The sequence below is a fragment of the Arvicanthis niloticus genome, chromosome 6 (genome assembly GCF_011762505.2).
Source record: "Arvicanthis niloticus isolate mArvNil1 chromosome 6, mArvNil1.pat.X, whole genome shotgun sequence".
NCBI classification, from domain to species: domain Eukaryota; kingdom Metazoa; phylum Chordata; class Mammalia; order Rodentia; family Muridae; genus Arvicanthis; species Arvicanthis niloticus.
Genome location: NC_047663.1, coordinates 15,595,828 through 15,622,764, shown reverse-complemented (window position 1 = coordinate 15,622,764; position 26,937 = coordinate 15,595,828). Strand labels below are relative to the sequence as shown.

The 26,937-nt window shown below is 43.3% G+C and overlaps 1 protein-coding gene across 6 annotated transcripts in view; it reads left to right on the top strand.

Moving 5' to 3' along the window:
* Positions 1–23,077, top strand: part of Cep95 (centrosomal protein 95) — a 29,322-nt gene extending 6,245 nt beyond the window's left edge. Inside the window, exons 1-19 of one of the 6 annotated variants that reach the window (XM_076935594.1) lie at positions 463–495; positions 1,064–1,174; positions 1,409–1,438; positions 4,399–4,504; positions 6,227–6,342; positions 9,173–9,292; positions 10,198–10,391; positions 12,989–13,098; positions 13,365–13,494; positions 14,841–14,994; positions 16,027–16,163; positions 17,353–17,451; positions 18,196–18,328; positions 19,066–19,235; positions 19,330–19,404; positions 20,195–20,347; positions 22,015–22,161; positions 22,396–22,467; positions 22,748–23,077. In XM_076935594.1, coding sequence (XP_076791709.1) covers positions 4,500–4,504; positions 6,227–6,342; positions 9,173–9,292; positions 10,198–10,391; positions 12,989–13,098; positions 13,365–13,494; positions 14,841–14,994; positions 16,027–16,163; positions 17,353–17,451; positions 18,196–18,328; positions 19,066–19,235; positions 19,330–19,404; positions 20,195–20,347; positions 22,015–22,161; positions 22,396–22,467; positions 22,748–22,939 — 2,007 coding nt within the window. In that variant the 5' untranslated portion in view covers positions 463–495; positions 1,064–1,174; positions 1,409–1,438; positions 4,399–4,499 and the 3' untranslated portion in view covers positions 22,940–23,077. The other 5 variants (XM_076935591.1, XM_076935590.1, XM_076935593.1 and 2 more) reach the window with 5 other exon arrangements.
* The last annotated feature ends 3,860 nt before the right edge of the window (positions 23,078–26,937 follow it).

Below are 26,937 nucleotides of genomic sequence, written 5' to 3'. Positions count from 1 at the left end.
TCTGGTGTGTTATTTTAAACATTTAAAAGCCTGTCAAACCCCGTCTGTTTTTACCATCAGCAGAGGAAAACATCAGAGTTCTGGTTTTGGTTTGTTTTAGGTCATAGTTAAAATAAATGGGCTGGATTCTTAAAAACCAGATTTCAAGTCTGCTTTTGCTGTATTTTTTTTTTTTTTAATGATAGGCATAATTTTCCAAAGGGTAGACAGTAGAGGAAGATACGTTCTGTCCAGACTTGATGTTGATTAGAGTCCATTTTAGATACTAAACAAATCAAGCTTCTTTTTTTTTTTTTAACCATGCCCATGTTTTGCCGGCCCACTTCTATTCAGCATTTCAACCTAACGTTTATCCGTGGTCTCTTATGGCCAGGTGTTGTGCCAGAGCCTTTCCGGAGATTAACTTCTGAGAGATAGGGGTATAAATCAATAGGGAAAGTGCTTGCTTAGCATGCAGGAAGCAGACCTTTGCTCTCCAGTACCATCTTAAACCAGGTATGCTGATACATGACTGTAACTCCAGCATTTGGGGGGTAGAGGCAGGAGGAAGAGGAGTTTAGGGTCATCCTTTACTGCATAGAAAGTTTGAGACCAGTTTGGGATACTTGGGGTCCTGTCTCAAGAAAGGAAAAAGATATTTTTGACCTTTACAAAATAAATAGATATGAGCCGAGTTTCCTGATGGAAGCAGCCGCCTCGAGAGGCAGCCTCCTCAGTCCTCCTCCTACCACTCCTTGACTAGCTCCTGTTAAGTTCCTGCTCTTTCCTGTTTTGGTGGGGATTTTTCAGAGGATGTTCCCTGGGGACACTTACTCAGCTGCTAGGAAAAGGACCATGCCGGTGAGTGATTAAATCCCACATTCAGGCTCCCCCACCTCTTGTTTCTTCAGATACAGGCAGACAACAGGAAATGGATGTTTTTGATCATTTATCATTGCTTTTCCTTGGTTAGTTTATACCTGTGTTCCCAAACAGCATGCATATATATATATTCATGTCAAGGTCTATGAGGCTTTCTGGTTTCTTTGTTAAATGTCTTAAAGTCTGTGTCTTCTGTGTTCAGGAGAAAACATAGTGAGAGGGGATAAGGAATCTATCAAGAACCTCCTAGAAATCTTTGATGGATTGTTGGAGTATCTGACAGAACACGTCAGTGAATCGTCTCACAACAAAAGTAAGTTTAAATATGAACAGCCAGCTCAGAGTCTCTAATACGAAACAGCTGGTACATGTAAGGATAAAGTTCTAGTTCTTTCTGTGCTCAGTGGTTAGAAACTCTATCCTAGGCTCCCATTATACTCTTTGCTAACTTGGATGTGGCTCTTAAATTACAACCGATCAATAACAAAGTTACGTTTCTAGCTGAATTATTTATTGTCCTATTATTACATGAAATCTCTTGTTCCAGGATTTCCTGTCAGAACTGCCATCACGCATGGTAAGTGGGTGTTACTGAGGCATCAGCAGGGAGACCTGGTATATCATTGGTTTTGACCTAAATTGGCGTTTTGTGAAAGCCTGAATATTTTTAATAGTACTCTTTGAGTAACCCAATTCAGACTTATCATGTGAAATTTCTTTAATGAAGAAATATACTGCCATACTTAAATTCATTTTTCACCTTTGATAAATTCTGTATCTAGAGCTTACCCTCAGGAAGTAATCCTAAAGACATTTAAATGCTTGAAATTCTTCCTTGCATTGTTATTATAATTATGGAAAAGGAAACTATATTTTTGTGTGTGAGAGCTGGATAAACAGGGTCTTATGAAATCCAGGCTAATCTTGAGCTCACTGTGTACCTGAGGATGGACCTTGAATTTTGTTTTGCTTCTCGTTGGAGACAGAGTGTCTCTGTATAGCCCTGGCTGTCCTGGAACTCACTCTGTAGACCAGGCTGACCTCAGAGATCCACCTGCCTCTGCCTCTGTAGTGCTGGGATTACAGGCGTGCACCACCACATCCCGCAGGAAGCTATAGCTTAACAATGTAAGAGTAAACTACTTTGTTGACAATGGATAGAATAATACATAATCTGCTCTCGGATTGCAGAATTAGACAGTTTTTAGCAGAAATAGTGATAAACATGAATTCTGATACACATTAAAACAACATGCTTAACACAATGCTTGGGCCCATTCGTCCTCCACATCCTGCTGCTGTTTCTGTGAGACCTAAGCTCAGGCTGTAGCACTTGCAGGCAGTCTTCTAGTCTCTGGTTAGAGGGCTCTACTCTTCATATCAGTGGCTAAAAAGATGTAAAAGCTGTACTGGAGCCTGGAAACGGATGGCATGCTGGAAATGTCTTCATTTCAGGGATTTTGAGGAGTGATTCATGTTAAATGCTACTCCATGTACTTGGAGAAGTTGAGAGCTGTGTGTCATGTTTTCTGTTTCAAAGAATCCTGTACTCAGTCAGGGAGACAACTCTAAATGTGCATAATAAAGCATAAAGGGAGTTGGGAAGAATGCTGACAGTGAATGGCAGGTAGGACTCAGGAACGCAGGGCCAACAGGAAGTATTTGGGTGTGCTCCATCTTTTAAAACTGTTTTCATTATGTTCTTTTTTTACTTAGCTTGTGTAGACAGGTGCATGTGTGTGGGCATCTTTACATGTGTGTGCATGTAGAATGGGCTCTGTCCTCCACCACGTGGGTCTCAGGGACCAAACTCAGGTTGGCCGGTTTGTCAGGAGGTACCTTGACCCACTGTGGCCCTTTTTTTGTCTTTTTAAAAAGTAACAAGGTTAAGAGGCAGAAAGTCTAAGTAAAGAGATTGAGATGAATGTTAATGGTCAGAGAGCCAGGCATGGTGGCACCCGCCTTTAGTCCCATCACTCGGGAGGCAGCAGCAGGGCGATCTCTGAGTTTGAGGCAAATGTTGGAAGCACTTTTACAATTTAATACTTGATCACAAGGAGTAGGGATTCTAGGTACCTAGCTGATGAGGGCAGTGAGGAATATCTTAATCACTGTCCTGTTGCTGTGAAGAGACACCATGACCACAGCAACTCTTATTAAAGAAAGCATTAATGAGGGGCTTGCTTTAGAGGTTTACAAGCCTATTCTATTATTATCATGGCAGCAAGCAGGAGTGGTGCTGGAGAAATAGTTGAGAGCTACATCCTCATCCACAAACAGAGAGAGAGAGAGAGAGACAGACAGACAGACAGACAGACAGACTGACTGACTCTAGGCTTGGCATGGACTTCTGAAATCTCAAAGCCCACCTCCAGTGACAAACTTTCTCCAACAAGGTCACATCTCCTTATCCTTCTAATCCTTTCAAATAGCACTACTCTCTAGTGACTAAGCATTCGGCCATATGAGCCTCTGGGGCCATTCTTATTCAGTCCACTGCAGGGATGGAGGGAGCAGGACAGAACAGACTTTCATGTGAGTGCACAATAATGGAAACAGGAATATTCCCAGAGGAAGTCTGTAGTGAGTTGAGTTGTGCAGTTGAGCCTCTCTCGGTGACACCTTATTTAGACAACTTTCTAAGGTTCTAGTTTCACTTACACAGGTCCAAAGTGTATTTATTTGTTACTGTTACCTGGAGCTGATCATATTCTTCAAAGTTCTAGTTAACAGGAACAGGAACCAGATGTCTGTTGTCATTAATCACATGATCTGTGTAGGGTAGCTTCCACTGGGACCTAGCATTGGCATTGTTTACCACTGAATAATGAGGCTTTGAAGGCAGAGACTCGGGGGTCAGTATTTAGTTCTACCCCTTACTGTATTGTCGATGTTCTCTAAGCTTTTGTTCTTTGTGCTTTGAGGCGGGGCCTTGAAAAGCCAATGCTGGCCTTCAGCCCCATAGCTCTTCCTCAGTCTGCCCATGATTACAGATGTGCCCCATTACACCCAGCGATCAGTCTGCATTCTCTTCTGAAGGTTGTGAATGCAGCTCCATAGTTCTTCCTCAGTCTGCCCATGATTACAGATGTACCCCATTACACCCAGCTCTCAGCCTGTATTCTTTTCTGAAGGTTGTGAATGTTAAGTGGGAATAGTTAGGGAAGAGTACGTGCACAAGAGTGTCAACAAATGGTCGAACTTCTGGGAATGTGCAGGTAGCCAGAAGTGGGGTAAATGCTTCCACAGGGAACATGCAGAATACAGAGGGGAAATCTGGTCACTGGAGCCTCCTGTCTTCTGGATTCATCCTGACATTAGTGAAAGTGGATAGTAAAAGATGGAGATTTTTATCTAAGTCGTGATATGGTTTCCTAGCCTAAGGCATGACTGTCTTGGAACCAGAGGTATGTTGTCACAGTCATCATGCCTTGGTGCTGACTTCCAATATTATCCTCCGCTAGTCCTTACAGATGAAGCTGTGGTTGGCTCAGGACAGGCAGGGGTATTAGCCTTTATTTTTACCTTTTTAAACAGGTGAAACTGAACAGTATTCTAAAGACTCTCCAGGAGAAGAGCCTGTGGAAGAGCTAGAAAGAATCAAGGATTCAAAGTCTTCATGGAGAAAAGATTCTTTTATGAGGTAGTGTGGAATGCCTGTGAATTTCATCAGACAAATTATGCTTTCCACTATGTGAGATTAAGCCCAGCATACTCTAGTGGTCCCTCCAAAAGCTAATATGAACATTTTATACCTTTCAGAAGGAATTTTAAGAACATTGAACTATATTTAATAATTTAATGCTAATTCTCAATTTTAACTACCTATTAATTTTTCATTTTCCTTTGATCATCAATTTTTCGTTTTGAGACAGGCCTTATGTACCCTGTGCTGGCTTTGAACTCAAACTCAGCTGAGCAAAAAATGTTACAGAAATGCTTTTTGGGGGTCACCTGGGGGACAGGTTCCTAGCCTTTGCTGTCCTGTAACTCACTCTGTAGCCTAGGCTGGCCTTGAACTCAGAGGTAACCCTGCCTCTGCCTCCCAAGTGCTGGGACTAAAGGCATGTGCCACTGGTGCATGGCCTAGAAATGTTTTTAAATATCTTTAAAGAGATGAGATCTAGTGTTCAGAGGTAAATACTATTGGCTTCTGTTAACAGTTTAGTCTTTTGTGCTGATATTTGTTCTTTTTTTCCCTTTTCTTTTTGGTGGTATTGAGATCAAACACAAGGGTCTCATGTTAGGCAAACATTCTATCTCTGAGCCCTTCAGTTTCCTGTCTTTTCTGTATCTGCTTTCACTACTTTTTTCATTCTAGACTTTTGTTGAGATGGTTCTAAGTACCCCTGGCTACCTTGAAGTCCTGATTCTCCTGCCTCTGCCTTCCAACTGTTGGGATTAAAGACTTGTGGTAACATACCAACATCTAATTCTTTTTATTATCTATCTGTCTGTCTGTCTGTCTATCTATCTCTTTGTTTAATTTTTGAGGCAGGGTCTCACTATGTAGCTTTGGCTAGCCTGGAAGTCATAGATTAAAGGTGTTCACCTTTGATCCCAGTACTCAGGAGGCAGAGGTAGGTTGATATCTGATTTTCCCTGAGTCTGAGGCCAGCCTTGTCAACAGAGTGAGTTCCAGGACATCCAGGGCTACACAGAGAAACTCGGAAGGAGAGAAGGAAGGAAGGAAGGAAGGAAGGAAAAGGGAAGATAAAAGGGAAGGAAAGAAGAATGGAAGGAAGGGAAAGAGGGAAGGAAAGAAGGAAGGACAGATGCTGGTATTCCACTAACTCTATCTCTAGCCCTTAAGAATATTTGCTGTGAAAGTCTGAGATTTCTACAGCCTTAGACTCACTGGGGTTTGTTGTTTTTATTTATTTATTTTTAAAATAATATTTATTATATATACAGTGCTTTGCCTGCATGTAAGTCTGCAGGCCAGAAGAGGGCACCAAATCTCATCATAGATGGTTATGAGCCACTGTGTGGTTACTGGGAATTGAACTCAGGACCTCTGGAATAACAGACAGTGCTCTTAACTGCTGAGCCATCTCTCCAACCCCTAGGTTTGCTGTTTTTTAATCCTTGATACATGAAGCTGTTTCCACCTTGCATATAGCAGTCAAAACCAAATGGAAAAACAGCAAAAGGAAATCTTCCTTTCATCCCGCATCCCACCCCCTTTCTGTGCTGGGATAAACCAAGGGCTTTAAGTATGGGTAGGTAAGTGCTGAATTACTGGTCTACACCAAAGCCCCAGTCTTTATGCACCTAGGAATAAGCAGCCTGAATACCTGAAAACCCCTGTTTGAAATAGCTCTCTGTAGTCAAACCAGGCCATAGTGAGTGAGACCTTTTTCAGGTGTTCCTTCGCATCGGATACTTTGGGCCCCACCTGGGATGAAGATGAAGCTGAGTCCACAGGTGAAATAATTAGGCTCGGAGACACTGCACATACCTTTTCCCTCAGAAGTAATGGTGAGTAGACAAACTTGAAATACCAACTGTCATTCACCACACACGCACAGAAATGTAGACTCATACAATGTAAGGTTGAGGTAATAGAGCTTCAGTCAAGCCTCCTCACTGAAGTCACAGAGTGTCACCATTGCCCACTAAATATGAACAGCCATCTGACATTCTAGCTGTGTGAGAATCAAGGGCTTGTACGCAGGGAAAGCCAAAGCCAGTCAGTGTGTGCAGAGCTGTCATCTCATCTGTTAGACAGATCAGATGAACAGTTATCGATGCAGCCTTGAGCTTGGTCACTCCTTGTAGTATTTAATTTTCTCACTTTGTTCATGGTGTGCACTAGCAAGTCCGTGTTCCACGCCCAACAGTCTGTTGTTTATAGACAGAGTTGTGCACCCATTGGGTCCTAATTCAGCCCTTCAACCCGGTTCTACCCAGTTCTACCACTGCTCTCAGTTGGAACTCCTTGGCCAGCACATTGCCCCATCTCTTCCTGGCAGGCTTGTGTTCCAGCGCCCAGCCTCCTCACCCGTGTCAGACTTTAAGGCTTTCTCTGTGTTTCTGCAACAGCATTCATACACTGCATGGGAATTACAGTCTCTTAGGTAAACTCTGAGCTCTGGAAGAGTAGGCAGGTTGCACTTCCCCATCCAGGCCCTGGAGATAGATAGATACACTGGGAAGTGAGCAGCCGCAGAGCCGCCTTGACGGTGCTCAGCCTGTGTGAGGATGGACAGTCTCAAAACCTGCCAAGGTACAAGGCCACAGGATGTTTTTGGATGGAGCGATGAACGGCTCTTAGGTCCAATAAACTGAGAACCAGGAGGCTCCATTCCTTACTACTGGCTTCGTGACTTTGGACAAGGCCCTTTTCTGAGTTTGATTTCATTGGTGTGAAATGAGACACTTGGACTAAGCCATCTCTGTAGTCTCTGTCAGCGTTCACACTCTGATTGGAGGGAGGTCTTATATTCCAGCAGCAGACTAAAGCCGGGAGGGAAGGGATGGGGAGTCTATGATCAGTTGTGTGATATCAAATGCCATGAAAAATGTACAACTGCAAAATCTGAAACTGAGTACTGACATGCTGTAAGTGGAAAATTTCAGCCTGAGTCAGCCAAATCGCTCGTCCAGTAAAGGCACCTTGCCACCAAGCCTGACCACCCTAGTTCTAATCCAAGGATACACACAGTAGGACAGAACTCCCAAGTTATCCACAGAGCTTCATATGGCCACCATGGTATCTTATGCATAAAAATAAAATATAAAAAGGTAGGGAGGTGCAGGGTGCTGTGGTCATTCTTTATTGTATATTGTATATACTATGCCTGGCTAGTTTTATGTCAATTGGACAGAAAGTGAAGTCATCGGAGAGGAAGGAGCCCAATTGAGAAAATGCCTCCATAAGATTAGGCTGTAGGCAAGTGTGTAGGGCATTTTCTTAATTATTGATATATGTGTGAGGGCCCAGCTCATTGTGAGTGGAGCCACTCCTGCGCTGGTGGTCCTGAGTTCTATAAAAAAGTAGGCTGAGCAAGTTAGTAAGGGTTACTCCTCCATAGCCTCCGCATCAGCCCCTGTTCAGGTTCCTGTTTCTACTGCTTTGGATGGTGACCTGATGGATGGAAGGGTGAGTGAAATGACCCTTTCCTCCCCAAATTGCTTTTGGTTATAGTGGTTCATCACAGCAATAGTAACTCTAAGACAAATCAATCTGTCTGTCTGTCTGTCTGTCTGTCTGTCTGTCTGTCTATCCATCCATCTATCCACCTATCTGTCTATCTAGACACATAAATGGACAGACACATAAAATTCTCAAGGATAAAGAAAAACTGGTTAGATGTGGTGGAGCATGCCTTTAATCCCAGAACTCAGGAGGAAGAGACAGAAGGATCTTGAGTTTGAGGCCAGCCTGATCTACATAGTGAGTTCCAGGACAGCCAGGGCTACACTGAAAAGCCCTGTCTCCAAAAGAAAAAAGAAAAAAGAAAAGAAAAAAAAAAAAAAATCTCCAGGCTGTGTGTTAAGGCATGTATGAAACGTGAATGAATTGGGTCCTCCCTCTAATAAAGATTCTGCATACGAGCATATTTCCAAAGTTGTAAACTGTTGTGGTGCCGAGTGTTCAGATGTGGGATAGACATCTTTTAGTTTGTTTGTTTGTTTTTTTGTTGTTGTTGTTTTTCTTGTTTTTTTTTTTTTTTTTTTGTTTTGTTTTGTTTTGTTTTGTTTTTAGAGGCAGGGTTTCTCTGTATAGCCTTGGCTGTCCTGGAACTCACTTGGTAGACCAGGCTGGCCTCGAACTCAGAAATCCGCCTGCCTCTTGGGATAGACATCTTATTACTTGTTTTCAGATTAGACACAGAGCTCTAGAGAATCAATTGAATCAAGAAAAAAATTCAAACTAAAATTTTAATTATAACTTAAAAGACCAAGAATAAAAGCAAAGCTGGGGTGTAGTGTTTGAATTTTATGTGATAATAGAACACCTTCCTCTTATGTTTAGATGAATATGTCAGATAACAGTCATATACTTTCACTGACATCTAGTTTAGGCTTCAATCCCAAACCCTAAGTTTTAGGTAGTGGTACTAGCCACAGCCCAGCTTCATACAGCAGCACTTCTGCATCTCTGGCACCTACTCTCCTAATGCATATAAATCTGCACTGAGCTGTGAGCCTTGCCTCTTCCTGTATCACAGTTGTTACAAGTAATTGGTATCATGAGCATTCTGGTCAATACATTATTTGAACATATTGTTCCTATTAGCTTTTAATATATTTAACAAACTTCATTGATGGTTTAAAACTTTGGCCGTAATACTCTCTTTCTCAGGTGCTCAAAATTCTATGGACTTACGGTCTAGAAAAACCTCGGCTTCACCAGGCATTAAGCCACCTGAGGAAATGTTGAACCCGGACTCATCAGGTTTTCTACCCAAGAATGGGCTATCTTGTGAGTTGTGCTGGGGTCTTGGTTCTTGATGATACCTACAGCAGTGTGTGCATATATGCCCATATGTAGGTCAGAGGGCAGCTGGTACAAGTTAGGTGTGTCTTTCTACTGTAGGTCCTGGGGGTTGACCTCAGATCATCTGGATTGGCAGCAAGCACCTCACCTGCTGAGCCATCTTGCCAGCCCATGAGCTCTGTTTTAATTAAATTAAGAATATATTCCTGTCTTAATTAGGGTTTTACTGCTGTGAACGGACACCATGACCAAGGCAACTCTTATAAGGACAACATTTAATCGGGGCTGGCTTACAGGTTCAGAGATTCAGTCCATTATCATCAAGATGGGAACATGGCAGCATCCAGGCAGGAATAGTCTAAGAGGAGCTGAGAGTTCTACATCTTCATCTGAAGGCTGCCAGAAGACTGGCTTCCAGTCAGCTAGAACAAGGGTCTTAAAACCCACACCCACAGTGACATACTTACTCAAACAAGGGCATACCTTCTCCAACAAGGTCACACCTCAAAATAGTGCCACTCTCTGGGCCAAGCATATTCAAACCACCACAATTCCTAAACTGAGGCTGGTGGCTGATGGCATAATCCTAGCACTTGGGAAGTTGAGTGGATTGATCTGCAAAGTTTGAGGACAGACTGGAAGATAATGTGAATTCTAGAACAGTAATGCTTTCGTAGAAAACAAAACCAATGATATAGTCATTGCTGGCCTGTGGGTATAGCTCAGTGGAAGATGGCGCCTGCACATGAGGCCTGGGCTTCATCATCTGCACCTCACACATACATTCTCGTAGCATGTGTGAATATGCTTGTGTGTGCGTGTGCGTGTGCGTGTGTAAAACCATTCATGTTCAGGGATTCTATCATAAGACCCACTGTAATCTCTCTTAGCAGCAGAAACTCCTCCTATGAGCATGGTTCCAAGTGCCAGGAAACTGGGTGAGCCGATCCGAGCTGCCATTCCTTTGCATCCTCCCTACCACCCTTCTGAGCCCAGAGCACCCTGTCCCATAGGCACAGAATACCTCTGGTCAAGTCACTACTTGTCTGCGCTGACCTCTGGTGAGCACACGGCACCTTCCGTGGTAAGTGGAAAGGTCTTCTTATAACTGGCTAGAAGCCCATATATTACTTATTTTTGCTGCTGTGATTGAACCTAGAGCCTTGAATAAATATGCTGAGCACACACAATCCAACTGATCAGCACTCTCAGCCCCAGAAGCTCATCTACTTATAAGAGGTCTCTGCTAGAATGCTCGTCAGCTTTATTATCCAAGGCTGAGCCAGGCACAGTGACACAATACTTGAAATCATAGCACTTGGGAAGCTAAGATGAGGATCATTGGGAATTTGAGGCCAAGCTGGGCTATACACTGAGACCTTTGCTTTCACTCATAAACAAACAAACAAAACAAATGTAAACTAAATAAATAAACAATTTAAATAAATACATAATCAATCAATCAAAGTATCTTATTCGTTTTGAGACAAGGTCTTCCTGCGTGTGTAGTCCTGGTCAGCCAGCCAAGAACTTGTGTTGTAGACTAAGCTGGCCTTCAACTCAGAGAGATCTGCCTGCTTCAGCCTCTCCAGTGCTGGGAAAAATGGTGCATCATACTTAAAATTTACCTCAGTAGGCTGGACATGTATCTTAATTGGTAGAATGCCCACCTAGAATACACAAATCCCCAACATTTCGTAAGCCTAAACCTTAGCTTGCAGAGGCAAGAAGGTCAGAGATTCGCATTTATCCTCAGCTACAAGAAACCCTATCTTTAGGGGCTGGAGAAATGGCTCCGCCTTTAAGAGCCCTGACTGCTTGCTCTTCCAGAGGTCCTGAGTTCAATTTTTAGCACCCACATGGTGACTCACAACCATCTGTAATGGGATCTGATGCCCTCTTCTGGTGTGTCTGAGGACAGCAACATTGTACCCATATACATAAAATAAATAAATAAATCTTAAAAAAAAAAAAAAAAGAAAAAAGAAAGAAACCCTATCTTTAAAAATGAGTTGGGGTTGGAGAGATGTGTCAGTGGTTAAGAGCACTGGCGTCTCTTCCAGGGGATCCAGATTTGATTCCCAGAACCTACATGGCAGCTCACAACTTCTGGTAACTTGAGTCCCAGGGATCAAACACCCTCTTCTGTGTAGAGACACATGTGTTACATAGTCATACACACTGGAAAAGCACCCATATACACAATATAATAAACTAAATATGTAAAAATAATAAAAAACTAAGATAATAAACTAAATAAATAACTTACTTTGATTTGTTAAGATGGAGTTTCTCTGTGTAGCCCTAGCTGTCCTAGCACTCACTCTATAGACCAGGCTGGCCTCAAACTCAGAAATCCGCCTGCCTCTGCCTCCACAGTGCTGAGATTAACAGTGTGCACCACCATAAAATACTTTTTAAATTAAAAGAAAAAAGTTGACCCTTGTATCTCCCAGTATGCTCTTATCCTAAGCAGATAGGGACGAGAAAAACAAGAGGCAGACTGGAGACAGCACATACAGGATGCTTGGTCTTTGCCAAGCACAGTTCTGGGTGTTCTATAGGTACTGGATGATTAATCCTCAAAACAGCTGTGGAATGGATACTGCACTCCCAAGGGAAAGCTAATATGGACAAGTTAATGCCTTGTTTGGGGCTATATCGAAATTGCAGGACCAGAACTGAACTCAAGCGTAAATGTCTGGCCAGAGCTGTATATTCTAATTAAATACTTACAGATTATAATGAAAAGGACAATCACATGTTCTCACTGTTAGTATCTTGGTCTATTTCTTCTTTGCTTGAAAAAAAATTTTTTTCATATTGTCATCTTGTTCCTAAACTTTCTGGAAAAACCAGGCATGTATGTGCTGAGGTAAAGCTATAAGGGATGATCTCATTATGAAGAAATGCAAATCATGGTGCAAGTGTGGGGTCACACACCTTTGATCACAGTGTTCAGGGGGTATAAACAAGCAGGACTGTGAGGTTAAGACCATGGTGGTCTACATAGTGAGCTCTAGGCCAGTCAGGGCTACATAAAGAAACAGTGAGAGCCTGGCTCGCAAAAGGGGAGGGAGAGGCAAACATACAGGAAGAGTACAAGGAGAAATAGCCCTGTGTGCGCATCAGTCTACACTGTGCTTCTGCTCAGGGAGGAGGGGGAAGGGTGGGACTAGGAAAACTTAGCTTTGTCAGAGTCTTAGGGGTGCTGGGATGGATCCTGAGGTTCTGGTAACATGCTCTCTCCTCCCTTGGGTGATGGTGAATGGGAGACACATGTTTTACTTTTAAAAGGTTTTCAGGAAATGGGAGTATAAAGCCTGGGTATGGTAACAAGCATCCTTATTCCAGTGCTTGGGAGGCAGGCACAGAGGGATCTGTATGGGACCAGCCTGGGCTACCTAATGAGTTCCAGATCAGCTATGACACCCACTCTCCAGAGAAGAAAAACAAAATATTTTCTAGGTGGTTCCCTGTAAGGTTAAGAAATAAGCTATTTAAAATGTCAAGCATCTGTTTCGGAGGGCTTTGCCCCAGAGTGTTTCTGGACAGTTTCTGTTGGCTTCTTGGTGCTGGCGACTGAACTCAGGGCCCATGCTGTGTGGCAAGCACTTCTCTGCCTGAGCCATTTCCTCCATTTCTCAAATAACCTTTTTTTTTGTTTGTTTGTTTGAATAGGAACCAGATGATGTTTTCTTAACTTCTACCTTATATAAAGATGATGATCAGGAAAGACATCTAGCTCTGACTGAAGGCTCCAGGACAAGGAAGCTTTCTAAAGGAGAAAGGTAGTGTTGCTGTGTGGGCATCAGCACTTACAGTCTGTCCTAAAGTGAAGGGGCTGGAGAGATCACTTAAGGTAAAGGTGTGTGCTGCCCAAGCCAGGTGACCTGACATAGATCCCTGGAACTTTTTTTAAAATAAAGAGTATCAAAAAAAAAATTTAGCTTTTGGGAACCATAATGAAATATTTGTTAAAGTATTAATTATAGTCATTTTGAAATAAGTAGTGTATACTTGACAAGTCAATTGCCATGTGACCACTTTATTACAGAGATGAAAACAGAGCTGTGATCCCCTCAGAGTATCCACCTTTTCCTCAGAAGGCCAGGCAACGGTTAACGGAACAAGAACTGCATGCTGTGTCAGAGAAACTCTCTCAGCGGCTCTCTGAACTGGACTGGGCAAGTCTTGTTTTTTAATCTTGATTGAGATTTCTGTGGTTAGCCTTTCAGTGGAAGGTACTGACTGCTCTCCCAGCAGAAGATGAAATCTAGGCTTAGGTGTTGGGAGATGAGTTGTGTTCTGGGTTCTGTTAAATAGTTCCATAAGTCAGCTTGGTGGTAGTAGAACATGCTTTTTAATCCCAGTACTTGGGAGGCAGGTAGACCTCTTGAATTCAAGGCAAGCCTGGTCTTCAGATTGAGTTCCAGGGGGTGCTGGAAGGATGGCTCAGCGGTTAAGAGCACTGACAACACTACCAGAGGTCCCGAGTTCAATTCCCAGCAACCACATGGTGGCTCACAACCATCTGTAATGGGAACTGATGCCCTACTCTGGCATGTCTGAAGACAACTACAGTGTACTCATATACATAAAATAAACACATACATAAATCTTTAAAAAAAAAAAAAAAAACAGGTGGGTAGCCCACACCTGTAATCCCAGCACTTGGGAGAAAAGGCAGGCAGATCTCTTGAGTTCAGGCCAGCCTAGTCTACAGAGCAAGTTCCAGGAGCTACACAGAGAAACTTTGCCTCAAAAAAACCAATGAGGAAAGACTGAGTTCCAGGACAGCCTAGGCTACATAGAGTAATCCTGTCTGAAAACCAAAAAAAGAGTTCCACAAGTCAAGCAGGAAGGACACAAACAATGGCACCCCACCTTCCTTATATAACCAAATGTGGTGTAGATTTGAGTCCTGATAAAAATGGGATTGCTTAATGTAATTATATTAAATCATCTATTTTTAATTACATCTATATACCTTTGTTACCAAGACTGATGTGGTATTAAATTGAATAGTAGAATAACATGATTGCATGAAATCTATGTGACTGTAAAATTTATTGAAGTTGAGTGTCTATAGCACTGATTGCTCACAAAACCAAAAACAGAAGAAAACAAAACAAAAATGAGGTCAGAGCCTCACTAGCTGGTCTAGAACTTCCCACACAGGCCAGGCTGGCCTTAAACTTGCTATGGTTCTCCTGCCTCTGAGATCAAAAGTGTGTCTACCCATGCTTTAGATGTTAAATGTAAAGCTGGCTGTTACTGTGCCTCTCCTCCCAGCACTGAAGACACTGAGGTAGGAAGGTCATGAGTTCTAGTCCTGCTTTGTCTGCTTGGTTGGCACAAAGAAATCTTAAATCAAATACATAAGGTGAATGAAGTAAAGCTGTGTAGGTGTGTAAGATACATGCATAAGTCTCGACTGTCAAAGATGACTTTTAGAAGGCCTGCTCTCCACTACTGTACACTGGACTTCCTGCTGAAGTCAAGGACGGACAGTGAAAGAATTTCTCAATAGATGTTAAAAAATGCACTGGGTGATCGAGCAACGGATGAGGCTGCTGGTACAGATGGTGATGCTGGAGATGAAGAGGTGCACAGTGGGAATGAGGAGATGCTATCGCAGCACAGTGACAGCATCATGGAGTATGGACCAAAGAAGCCTCGGCCAGGTACAAACCCAGGGAGGCCTAGAATGAGGCGCCCATGATAACTTTTCAAGTAGTTCCATGTGTTAAGTTTCATTTTATATAAAGATAAAAAATAATAGCAAACTCAAGTTGGTATCGTTTCTTACTGATATTTCTGTATGTCACAGCTTATATATTACTTGTCTAAATATGCACTATTGTTTTCTTTTTAAATTTATGCTGCCACTATATATCCTGTAGCTTTAACCTATTAACCTTATTTAGGAAATGTCTGTTGATATTTAAAGATCTAGTTCATTCACTTGAATGGTTGTATAGCTGAATCCACAGTGTGTGCCATTAGCATAACATGAGTGTTCGTGTTTAGCCATGTTATCTTTTACTGTAAGCATGCTGCTATGCATGTATTTACGTCCCATCCATGGACCCAGACAGGTAAGACACAAAGCTCACAAGTTACTTGTGTCACAACCAAGGGCACTTACCTTCCACAGAACCTTATATATATATAGCATACATTCTACAGCCTGAATTCAACCCAGAGTTGAATATGCAATGCCTATGTACTTAACAATACACATTTGCATGTGTGTGCGTGCGTGTGTGCATGTGTGTGTATGTGTGTGTGTAGGTTTGTTCCTATGAGCGCATGCATTTGTGTTTGTGAACATCATGTGGAGGCCAGCGGCCAACATCAGCTTCTTCCTCAAGTGCTCTTCATGTTATATTTGGAGCTAGGCCCTCCTGACTGAGCCAGAAACCTGTAGATACAGCAAGGATGGCTGGCCACTGAGCTGGGGTTCCAGATGCTCTGTCACACCCAGCTTCTTAAGTGAGTGCTGGGGACCTAAATGCATGCATAAACAGCCAGCACCTAGCCTCCCATCCCTACGTCTGTTTGCTTGGTGTGACTAAGCTCACAACTACATATTAGGAGAGAATGCACTTAGCACATTAGCTTGTCATTCTCGGTTTTTTCTTTTAAAGATAGTACAGTTTCCAGCTTAACATTTCTGACAGGAACTAATGGTGAATGACTTTTCTGTGTTGCAGGATTTTCTACGTACAGAAAGGCACCTCACAGGTCCCATTCACTGTCACCATCTTCAGTGAACAAACACAGACAATTAGAGGAGAGAAAAAGGCAGCACAAATCTAAAGGGACAGACTCACGCCATTTCCAAGCAAAGGTACACCCCATTCCTTGACTCTTCCTCATCACTCATCATTTCCCCTCGGCGGATGTTACAGTGAACATAGACATTGACCCAGGGTCTAACGTGCACTCACTGCCTGAGCTGAATGGACGGCAAAGGACTGTATAATATGGTATAGTTCTCACTAGAGATACAATCATGAAATCAAGAAAAAAAAAACAAAACAAAACGCAGTTAGTGTTCAGTGGATGAAGGAACAGAGGTCAGTGTGGCATACTCTCTTCAGATAGAGGTCAGAGTAAAGGGAATTAGGAAGGATGCAGTGGGATGAGACGGTTTCTCAGTAGAGGTGGCGGCTGGGAACTCGGCTGTTAAGAGCACTGGCTGCTCTTCCAGGACCAGGTGTGATTCCCAGCACCCATAAGGTGCCTCACAACTGTCTGTAACTGCAGTTCCAGTGGGTCCAAACCCTCTTCTGGCCTTCACAGGTACCAGGCAGGCAGACATACAGTGCACAGACATACATGCAGGCAAGACACTTGGTATCACTACCAGGGAAGATGTATTATAGACCAGAGATTTTAAAATGTATGAATTTAGAACACTTATTTATTTGCTATAGTGATGGGGTTTTGTTTGGTTTGGTTTTTTGAGACAGGGTTTTCTCTGTAGCCCTGTCCTGGAACTTGATCTGTAAACCAGGCTGGCCTTGATCTCGGAGATCTGCCTGCCTCTGCCTCCTAAGAACTAAAGGTGAGCGCCAGTACTGCCTGGCGTGGTGAGTTTTTATAATGTCATATTTAAAATGGTGAAAATTAGAGTTAATTCAGAGGACATAAAATAGTTATATCTCAGGAGTTGGGGAGATAGGCGGGTGCTTGCCGTGCAAGCATGAGGACTGGAGTCTGATCCTCAGGTTCAGTAAGAGACCCTGTGTCAGACAATGCAGTGGGGAGACTGAGGAACACCTCCCACCGACAGTTATACTCAGATGTAGCTTCCGTCCAGTAGAGTAGCCTTATAAAACCTGCGAAAATAGTAAGAAGAAAAACCTCTGCCTCCAGCTTCATTTATGTACTGATTATGGGTCTGTTAGCACAATGTATTTTTATGAAGCAGTCTGAAAGGAACTAAGGAAAATGTGAATGAACTAGGTATTTTTAGACTGGGAATCCAGATGAATGTTCCTGACAACTGTCTTATATGACCTTATTCTTTCCAGGCATTAACTGAAGCATTTGAACGGGAACTAAGAAAAAATAAAGTTCAAGAGAACGTTGGACTTCGAGGGATAAGGGAGGAGGAGGAAGAAGAGGAAACAGTGGGTAAAAGTCTCCACCTGTGATGAATGCCAGAGTGAGAAGGGCATCACTGACTCTTAGGAGAAGGCAGGGCTTCATGGTACAAAATTTCCTCCAGCTCAGATACAAGAGGACTAAAGTTTAAGGCCTAAACTTTGGCCTTGAAAGTTCTTGCATAATGGTTTGTAAAGAGTTAAAGTAGATTTAGCTGACACAGAGGAGGCATGATCACAGGCACTGTGTACCCGACTGTGAGAGGTGTGAGGTGCTTTCTGCACCTCAAAAAGATGGGTGTGGTGGTACCTCCCCTTAATCCCAGCACTTGGGAGGCAAAAGCCAGAGGACATCTGTGGTTTGAGTCTAGCCTGGACTAAATAGACCCTGTCCCAAATAAACCAACCAGCCAAAAAAAAAAGTGGTTTCTGGACTTATAGAAATGGGAAATGCTTATGCTGACCTCCAACAAAAGCAGAACAGAGGTACAGGAGATGTTATTCATGCATACTTTGAATTGTTTCAGTTGTTTTTAAATATTTAGAAAAGGTGGTAAAGAAACCAGCACATAAAAATCTCAGTGGCATTGTATTTAGGGTATGGGACCAAGGTTACTAAAGCTGGGAAAGGCCACTTTGTTGGGGGAGAGAAAACCAGATTAAGAAGGTAATTGGTAGTCAGCTGTTCCTGTCCATGTGACATCTGAGATGAGTGTACAAAAGCGTTTGTAGACCCCTTTCTTTCTTCTGTCCTTCTCATCGGCCTATAAGGAAAAGACATACAGGGAAGCCTTTCCAAAGAGAACTTCAAAGCAGAGCCAGGCCCAGAAGATTTACTCCAGAAAAACTGCAGCTCCAAGTCCAAAAGGTGGTGGCCTCCTGAAGTCAAGCAAGGCATCTCCAGGTAAGAGCCTCTGATGTTCTTGATGCCAGCAGGCTGCCTCCGGGCACAAAGATTGCATTCCAGAGGCTGGTTGAAACAGACATCCACCAGTTAGCTACAAAAAGGCCCTTTTTGTGTTACTATCGTAGAGCTGGGTTTCTGTAACCAGAACCAGTCTCCTAAATCAGGTGCCTTATAGTCATCTATGGATATCAGAAGAATTGCCAGGGCTCTGCTGCTCTGACAGAAGCCTCTCTCCACTCATACCAGTCACCCCCTTTTTGGTTGGTTGCTCCATTTGTTTTTGGAAAGCTGGTACAAGGCGTGGGATGCTCCAAGCAAGCAGATGGCCTGCTCAGCCCCTGTACGCTGACAGTTGGTTTTCCTGAGGTAGATAGAGCCTTGGTGCAAGGAAACAAGGTCAGGTGAAATGCCAGGCTTCCAACTATTTCTCATCAGGGACCGTTCTCTCCTAGCCATATGCTTGCAAACAAGCTGAAGTGGCTTCCATTTTTACACACAGGAAGTATCTGCCTGCAGGCCCTGAGGCTGCTAAGGAGTGTGGACGAACTCCTCAGGACCACAGTCAGAACTTTTCAGCCTTTTATCCTTAATAGTGGGAATACAAAAGTATCAAGTACACTCCAGATGGTTCTTTTTAGGACCAGCACCACAGCCCTGAGTTTAATTCAGCAGGCAGGGGGGATGAGTATTCTTTTAGACGGTTGGTCAGATTAACATCTTTCATTTCCTCACAGTGAAAGTAAACGAACACAGTCTGTTGTCCCTGATGCTAGAACAGTTTCCATTTCTCTATGTTTCTGACCCAACACTGACCAAAATGTGGAAGCAGCAGATGGCACAGGTTGAACAGCTCAAAAGGGAAGCACACAGAGAGAACCGATCCAAGAAGAAACTCCAGGACGAAGTAAGCTCCTGCCCAAGCATAAGTGTGTGAATATACACAGGGAGAGCTTGTCCTCTGACAGCATGATTAACCTTGCTTTGTATTTTCCTTAAAGATAGAAGAAGCCCTGAGAAGGCATGACCTCCTTACTGCTCTTGTCAAGAGAGAATATGACCATAACAAGAGACTGGTATGTTAAGAACAGTAGTGCCATTTTCTTCATCGGTACCAACTAGGCAGCAGACAATTGTAACCTGTGGGAGTGGGTATCTTGGGCTTTCCCACACTGCATGGACACAGACCTGAAAACACCTAGCAATTTTTATCCCTGCCACATGGCTGTTTTTCACTTCTTTATAGTAACAAATTAGAGATGGCATTCTCTGAGATGAAAACCCAAGCTTTCAGACGTAATATGAAGTGCCTGGCTTTCTCTTTGATGAGAAAAAGGCAGAGTTGACATTTTATCCTATTTCTGTCTCTACCTTCACAGCCCATGTAGGTGCTTAGAATCATAACTTAGTGCTGCCATCTCCGATCCCAGGTAGAGAACCAGTTTTGTTATAATTTGGATTGGAAATCAAACTTATCACACCAGTTAATATAGTGACAGGAAATGGCAGAAGTCAGTCTGCCAAAGATATTTAAAAATCCTTAGTTGGGAATAGGATTAAGTCATGGATATATTAATCTTAGTTTCTAAAAAGCCATCTCCAAAACTGCCTGTGGATCTTTACCCAATAGACAAGAGATAGAACACCAGTACTCAGGGCCCCACTTCCTCTGCACAGTGGGTCTGTCAGTGCTGCCTCACATATTATGGGGATGGAGCTACAAAGGGTAAAGAACCTATGTGGGCCAGTGGTCTTCTCTGCATGTCCAGCTTATAGCCAGAAGGCACCATTCATGGTGGGGAGCTGAGGGGATGTGAATGGATGCACAAGCTGGCCTTCTGCTGGCTTTCTTCCCCACTTCCCTAGCAAGACTTCAAGGACCGAATTCACAGACAAAGGCTGACCCAATCAAAGATAAAAGAAAATCGTCATCAAAGTGTTCGTGCCCGAAAATACTACGATGATTACAGAGTTCAGCTACGTGCAAAAATGATGAAGATGAGAACCCGGGAAGAAATGGTGTGTGTACCTTTCTGTCTGTCTGCCTCTGCTAAGGGGAACTTGTGTTTTATACAGTCTCTTTGTCTACAACTCTTACCTCAGTTTGGATCTAAAATCCAAATCCAAGTTCCACATGCAGTCAGGACTTGTGCTTGATGGTGCTTCACTGCCCAGCTGTGGATTCCCATCTCCTCTTAGTCTTCATGGCCCTCCTCCTAACATGCAGCCATAATTTCCTCAGACCTCCTACACACGCTCTGCAGTACAGCTGCTCTAAGGGGTTGGGAGCACACTGCAGACAACAGAAATTAAGGTACGCTTGCATGATGCAGGACATGCAGGGAGTGACCATGCTGTGAGCTGTTCCCACAAGATACACTGATTGTCCTAGTCTAATCATAGTCTGAGGACCCCCAAATTACTGATAAATTCTGTTGCTATAGTAAAATTTGGTCATACTTAAACTGGATTAAATAAAACCAAAGTTTTCCTGAGGAAGATGCCATTATGGTTTGGGAGGTTAAGTAACTTGCCTAAGATAACACGGTAACAAATACGTGCTGTCAACAGTGTCATTTATCCAGAATTCCACCTTATGAATCTCTAGAACAGTTGTTTAATGGTGGCTACCCACATGCTGACCCTCACCTTCTCCTGAGTACTTAGTGAGATACAGAAACATTTGTGTCCATCTTGTATTACATACATAGATGCTTCAGAAATCCTTCCTGAAGGCAGTAAAGAATACTGGTACATAAGAGGGTGCTGCGCACCTTTCATCAGTCAGAAGGTACACCACCACTCACACCCACGAGGATGGCTAAAACAAGATGGAACGCATGCAGGGCTGGTGGGCTTCTAGGGGGGTGGGATTGCTTTTGTAAATCTGGCAGTACTTCGGAAGGTTACCGGAATGCTGGATAGGGTTAATAATTTTGGATGGCTATATGTGCATGTGTACCCACATAGCAACCAAAACTAAAGGGTCCGGTCCATGCCTCTCAGTTTATGTAAACCAAATTTATATTCACACAGTAGAGTGACAAAACCTGACAGCTCTGTCTACAGGATCTGACCTTTGAAATGTGTTGGGTTAAGGCTGTATTCAGAACAGGCAGGGAGGACAGTAGTGCTGATGAGCATGGGTTTCATGTCTCGAGCAGACAGTTACAGTTCTGAGTCTGCTAAACCTACTTATAGTACATACGTACGTACGTACACACACACATGTATATGTAATTTTTTTTGGTTTTTCAAGACAGGGTTTCTCTGTGTAGCCCTGGCTGTCCTGGAACTCACTCTGTAGACGAGGCTAGCCTCAAACTCAGAAGTTCACCTGCCTCTGCCTCCCAAGTGCTGGAATTAAAGGTATACGCCACCAGTGCCCAGTTACTGCCCAGTGTGTATGTATATTTTTTTTTTTGGGGGGGGGTTGGTTTTTCGAGACAGGGTTTCTCTGTATAGTCTTGGCTGTCCTGGAACTCACTCGGTAGACCAGGCTGGCCTCGAACTCAGAAATCCGCCTGCCTCTGCCTCCCAAGTGCTGGGATTAAAGGCGTGCACCACCACCGCCCGGTGTGTATGTATATTTTAAGTTAATTTTATGTATATGAATGACGAGGAAAGCTGTTATTGTGAAAAGCCTATATGAGATGCAATATAATGTATGATTAAATAACCAACAGATCTTTAAGAAACTGTTTGAAGAAAGTTTACAAATTCAGAAACAAAGACTACGAGACCTAAGAAACTATGCCAAAGAGAAACGCAAGGAAGAAAAGAGACAGCACCAGAATGAGCTGGACTCAATGGAAAACTACTATAAGGACCAGGTGGGTCTGCTGCCGCCGCCATCAGTGGGCCTGCTCCCAACCTCCTGTCAGCTTGGCTTAGTTTACTGCTGGCTAATATGCAAATTAGCACAGAGCTTTGCAGCACTGGACAGGCTAGACTGATTGTTTCCAAGGCAAATTTAAGACAGTATCCAGTGTGTGCTGCCCTGTTTCCATTTTGATTTAAGGTGGAGTATTATGAATAATTGCATTGTGATTTTTCTTCTTCCCTAGTTTTCATTGCTGGCGGAAGCCATCTCACAGGAACGTCAGGAACTCAAAGCAAGACAGAAATCCCAGGCTCAGGTAATAATGAACAGGACAGGAATTAGGAATTATTCCTAAAAGGAAATAGAAAATATTATTGTAATGTCAAAAGAATGGAGAGAATACAAAGAGAATCCATCTCTCTTCCCGAGTGAGTACCTGATGGGCTCTGATGTTACCAGCTCTGGTCTTGGAAGGGAGCCAATAAATTACTGAACTCTCTGGAGGAACCTGCTAGGAGCAGGCAAATGGGGGGCTAGGGGTGAGAATGGAGGGGCCTGGATGAGAGTCACAAGCTTCAGACTGAGTTCTCTTTCAGACGTTACATAAGGTGAAGAGGGAGCTGAGGGCTAAAATGGAGAAGGAAATCCAGCAACTGCAGCACATGATAACGCAGAACGACGATGATGCTTTCTTCCGGGAACTAGAAGCTGAGCGCTTCAAGGCACGGCTGCAGTTGGCTTCCTTCCAGTACAGTAAAAACCCTTTCCCAAGAGGCCAAACTTCATAGGTGAAGTTTCCAGACACCTTAATATGAACAGAGCTAAACCTGAGCCAGTAAACAGTCTAAACCAGAGCATGCCTTATTTATGTATTCATGTTAAAACTTAGAAATTTTTTTAAAATAAAAACTTTTTCTTAAAGCTTACTGCTTTTGAATTTATAACCTAAAACCTGAGAAAAGGGAATAAAGGCACTTTATACTAAAACAGTTAGCAAGTCCTGCCAGCCTACTTGTGAAGCCTGTTGATAGTCAACAAGTTATTGACTACTAAGGAAATCCAGGACCAAGAACAGCATCTAACAGGCTGTGGATGAAGCCAGTAATGGCTACTGTTTGGGGGTTCAGGAGCTATGTAGCTTTAAGTCCTCCTCTGCCACACAAGAGCTGGCTTCCATCTCCCCACTTCCTGGCCAGAAGAGGTCATCTCTATTCAGGATGACTGGCCTCTTACTAGTTGACTAGAGTCGACCCTGTGTGTAGAGGCTGGTAGTGAACTGGGTGTAGCAGTACATGCCTTTATCCCAGCATAAATAAAAGCCATCAGCTTATCACAGCCCACTGGGAACAGAACTTGAAAAACATGAGGAAAGTTTTGTTCTGAGACAGGCCTGCATTCCTATTGTAATTTAGGCTGGCCTCAAACTTCTCAAGCCTCTAGCAGGCTCCTGAGTGCTGGGATTACAGGCTTGCACTACCATACCTGTCAGGAAAATTACCTTTTATATAGCCTTTTAACTATAACTAGACAAACTAGAGTATTAACACAAAAGGGTAATAACCCTCTGATGTAATTACTTCCATCTATCCAGTAACCAGTCTCTTGACATCATGTTATCCTGCTATGATTATCTGGGTAGAAAACCCAAACATCGGGACATGTTGCCCTTTGTTATTGTCTTTGTTAGAGTTTTACTGCTGTGAACAGACACCGTGACCAAGGCAACTCTTATAAGGACATTTAATTGGGGCTGGCTTACAGGTTCAGAGGTTTAGTCCATCATCATCAAGGTGGGAATAGGGCAGCATCTAGGCAGGCATGGTGCAGGAGGAGCTGAGAGTTCTACATCTTCATCTGAAGGCTGCTAGTGGAAGACTGACTTTTAGGCAGTTAGGATGAGGGTCTTAAAGCCCATGCCCACAGTGACACACCTACTCCAACAAGGCCACACGCCAAACAGTGCTACTCCCTGGGCCAAGCATATACAAACCATCACAGTTATAAATAATACTGGTTACCAAACTACTGGTTACCACAAAGCAGTCAAATCAAAGTGGTTTGATTTATATACTAATAAACATACCAAAGATCTTTAATGTACTGTAACTTTGTTTTAGATAAAACCAGTAAACATAGCCATGTGAATCAGAATGTCCACCTACTGGGGAGACATGAACAAACATTTCTTTACCTCAGGACATTGGCAACAAACAATTCCACCCACATCTAATCTGATGAGCCAATGAATTTACTGGGGCTATTTACAGGCGCATGCTACCGAAGAGCCGTCCAGATAGGTGCTGACATGAGAGCAGCGTCACTGGAGGACAGCTCCCCTCATAGAGTCTGTACCAGTAGCTCTTCACCACCCAGGCCTGTTAAGACTGCATGAGCATGCCGTGGAGGGGTCTGTGGGCTTCCCCAGTCCTGGGAGCATCCCTCGTCCCTCTAGGACAGAACTGGAGGAAGTAGCTACACAACAGTCTAGACCCGTCACACATCGCTGCTGTTTGGTGTTTCCAGCTCTTCTATTCTGTTGCAGCTTCTGCTGTACAGAGACTCACAGACCACACTTTATGGTGAAAAATGAACCCACATGCATTTCTTTTCTGTCTGTATTTAGCTGTACTCTCATTAACTGGCATTCACAGAGCTGTAGCTCATCTCCTTTTCATTTGCGAGACTTTACTGTTTAACACCCAGGCACGCTGGCAAAGCTTAGGCCGTCTGCCAACCACAGCACTGCCCTCCAGACCCCAGACAGACCTGCTTGTGGATAAACATTTTTCTTTCACAAGTCCTACCACCTCAAGGCCTCCAACAACCACTGGAAACATCTCAGCAGCCATGGTAGAGAACCACTCTTCCTGCTCCACCTCAGGGCAGCTGGGTCCCGGCCTCTAAGCCCTGGAGGAAAGCAGCAGTCTTTCCAACTCAAGGCCCCCTCCCTGCTATCAACTGTGAAAAACCAAACATGTTTTTCAAAACAAGTAAAAACTCAATATTCTTAAAAACCTCACTGCTGTGACAGTGCAAACAGCATTCATTTTATTGCTCAACTTCGGCATGGGCACATACATACGTACATAGTTAATTTTTAAAAACCATTTATACAGATGTTATTGATAAAGCTCATGTAACAAATGAGTAAAATTACAAAGAATATCAAGGCTAAAACATTCTGTAATAAATACAATGGAAATGATAAAACTTTGTTTTTAAAGTCAGTTTAGAGAAAAGGAAGAATATTACATAAAGTGAACTAATTACATCTAGAATAAGCAACTCAGCATTTGGTACAATCGTCATCCTAGTGTGAGAACATTAACCACCACACATGGCCCCGACAGGAAGCTGCAGCTGAAGGGCAAGGCGCTGTGCTGCTGACACCCATCAGTGCAATCTGTCCGATGCACTGCAAGTTCAGAGCAGATTTAGTGTTGTCAAAGAAAGCAAATGACAATGGGTTTAGGAGAAGAGAAATGTGTGCTCTGGCCTGTAGGTGTGGGTGGGGCGGGGGGCACTGTACAATACAGAGCAACGAACTGCAGAACACAATGTACAGGATGCACAGCACTGCTTTAAAACTGTGCCAGCAACAGTGGCTCTCTGACTGCAGGTGAGCACAAGGTAACCATTGGTCAGAATTAAACTTTCCTGATGGAACAGAGCAACTGGAGGAAGGACACGTGGGGACAGATAAATATTCACATGAAACACAAGGTAAGTCCAGGTTCTGGGACACTGGGGATTTTTGTTTGCTTAGCACCTATAGAAAGTAATCAGGTAATACAATTTTGAAATTGAAATCTAAATCATGTTTTCGGATGTCATGTGCTATTGAAGAGTGTTACATAGGGCAACTGCCTTTAAAGCTCTGTCAAGTCACTGTAGTAAAGTTAAAAGGCACTCAAAAAGTGGTGGGATTTGCCTGTGTTACACTGCATCTCCTTCTCACTGCATCCCTGTCAGTTATGGTCCTCGCCCTTCTGGAGACAGGGTCTCAAGCAGCCTCAAGCCCACTGTGAAGGTGAGGCTGGCCTTGACGCACTGACCCCTCTGCCTCCCTAATGATGGGATTACGGATGTCAGCCACCACGCTGAGCTACACTCTGTCAAGTGTTCCTCATGACCTGTGCCAAGCTCAGCAAAATCTGCTATTCTTATTTCACATCAATGTTTAAAAATAGTAGCGTACTGTTCCGATGGTTGAATTCTAAATTCCAATGTGATTTTTTAATGGTTGTAACCCTCACTCCAGAATTTTTGTTACCTTCTAGATCATAGGATGGGTCACAAGCCTTGAAAGCTTAACCTCAACACCTGAAGCCAGCAGTGTGGCAGCATGGTCTGCACTCCCTTACTTCTAATGAACTCTTCAGTTTTACAGGAAATCATATGATTGACTTAACAGTCACTCTTAATTGAGGCAAGATCTGCTATGTAGCTCAGGCTGCCCTCCAACTTGAACTGCCCCCCACCCCCCAAGCTTCCCAGGAGTGGGGATCACAGGCATGGTCAGCACGGCTGACTTCACACTCATATCTGACACTCCTGGTCCACCATGCCCACCACCACCTCCAGCTCATCCAGTGAGGTAAAAGCAGGGCTCTCTATGCTTGCTAAACCTAAGCCACCTTTAGAGCAAAAATTTTCCTTTTAGAAACTTAATTAAAATATAAGTTAGATGTACTTATTAGAGACTTTGGTTTATAGAAATGCATATAAAAGACAAGCTGACCCAGCAAAGAATGAAAATCCACCCCATCACATACTGAGAAGCTAT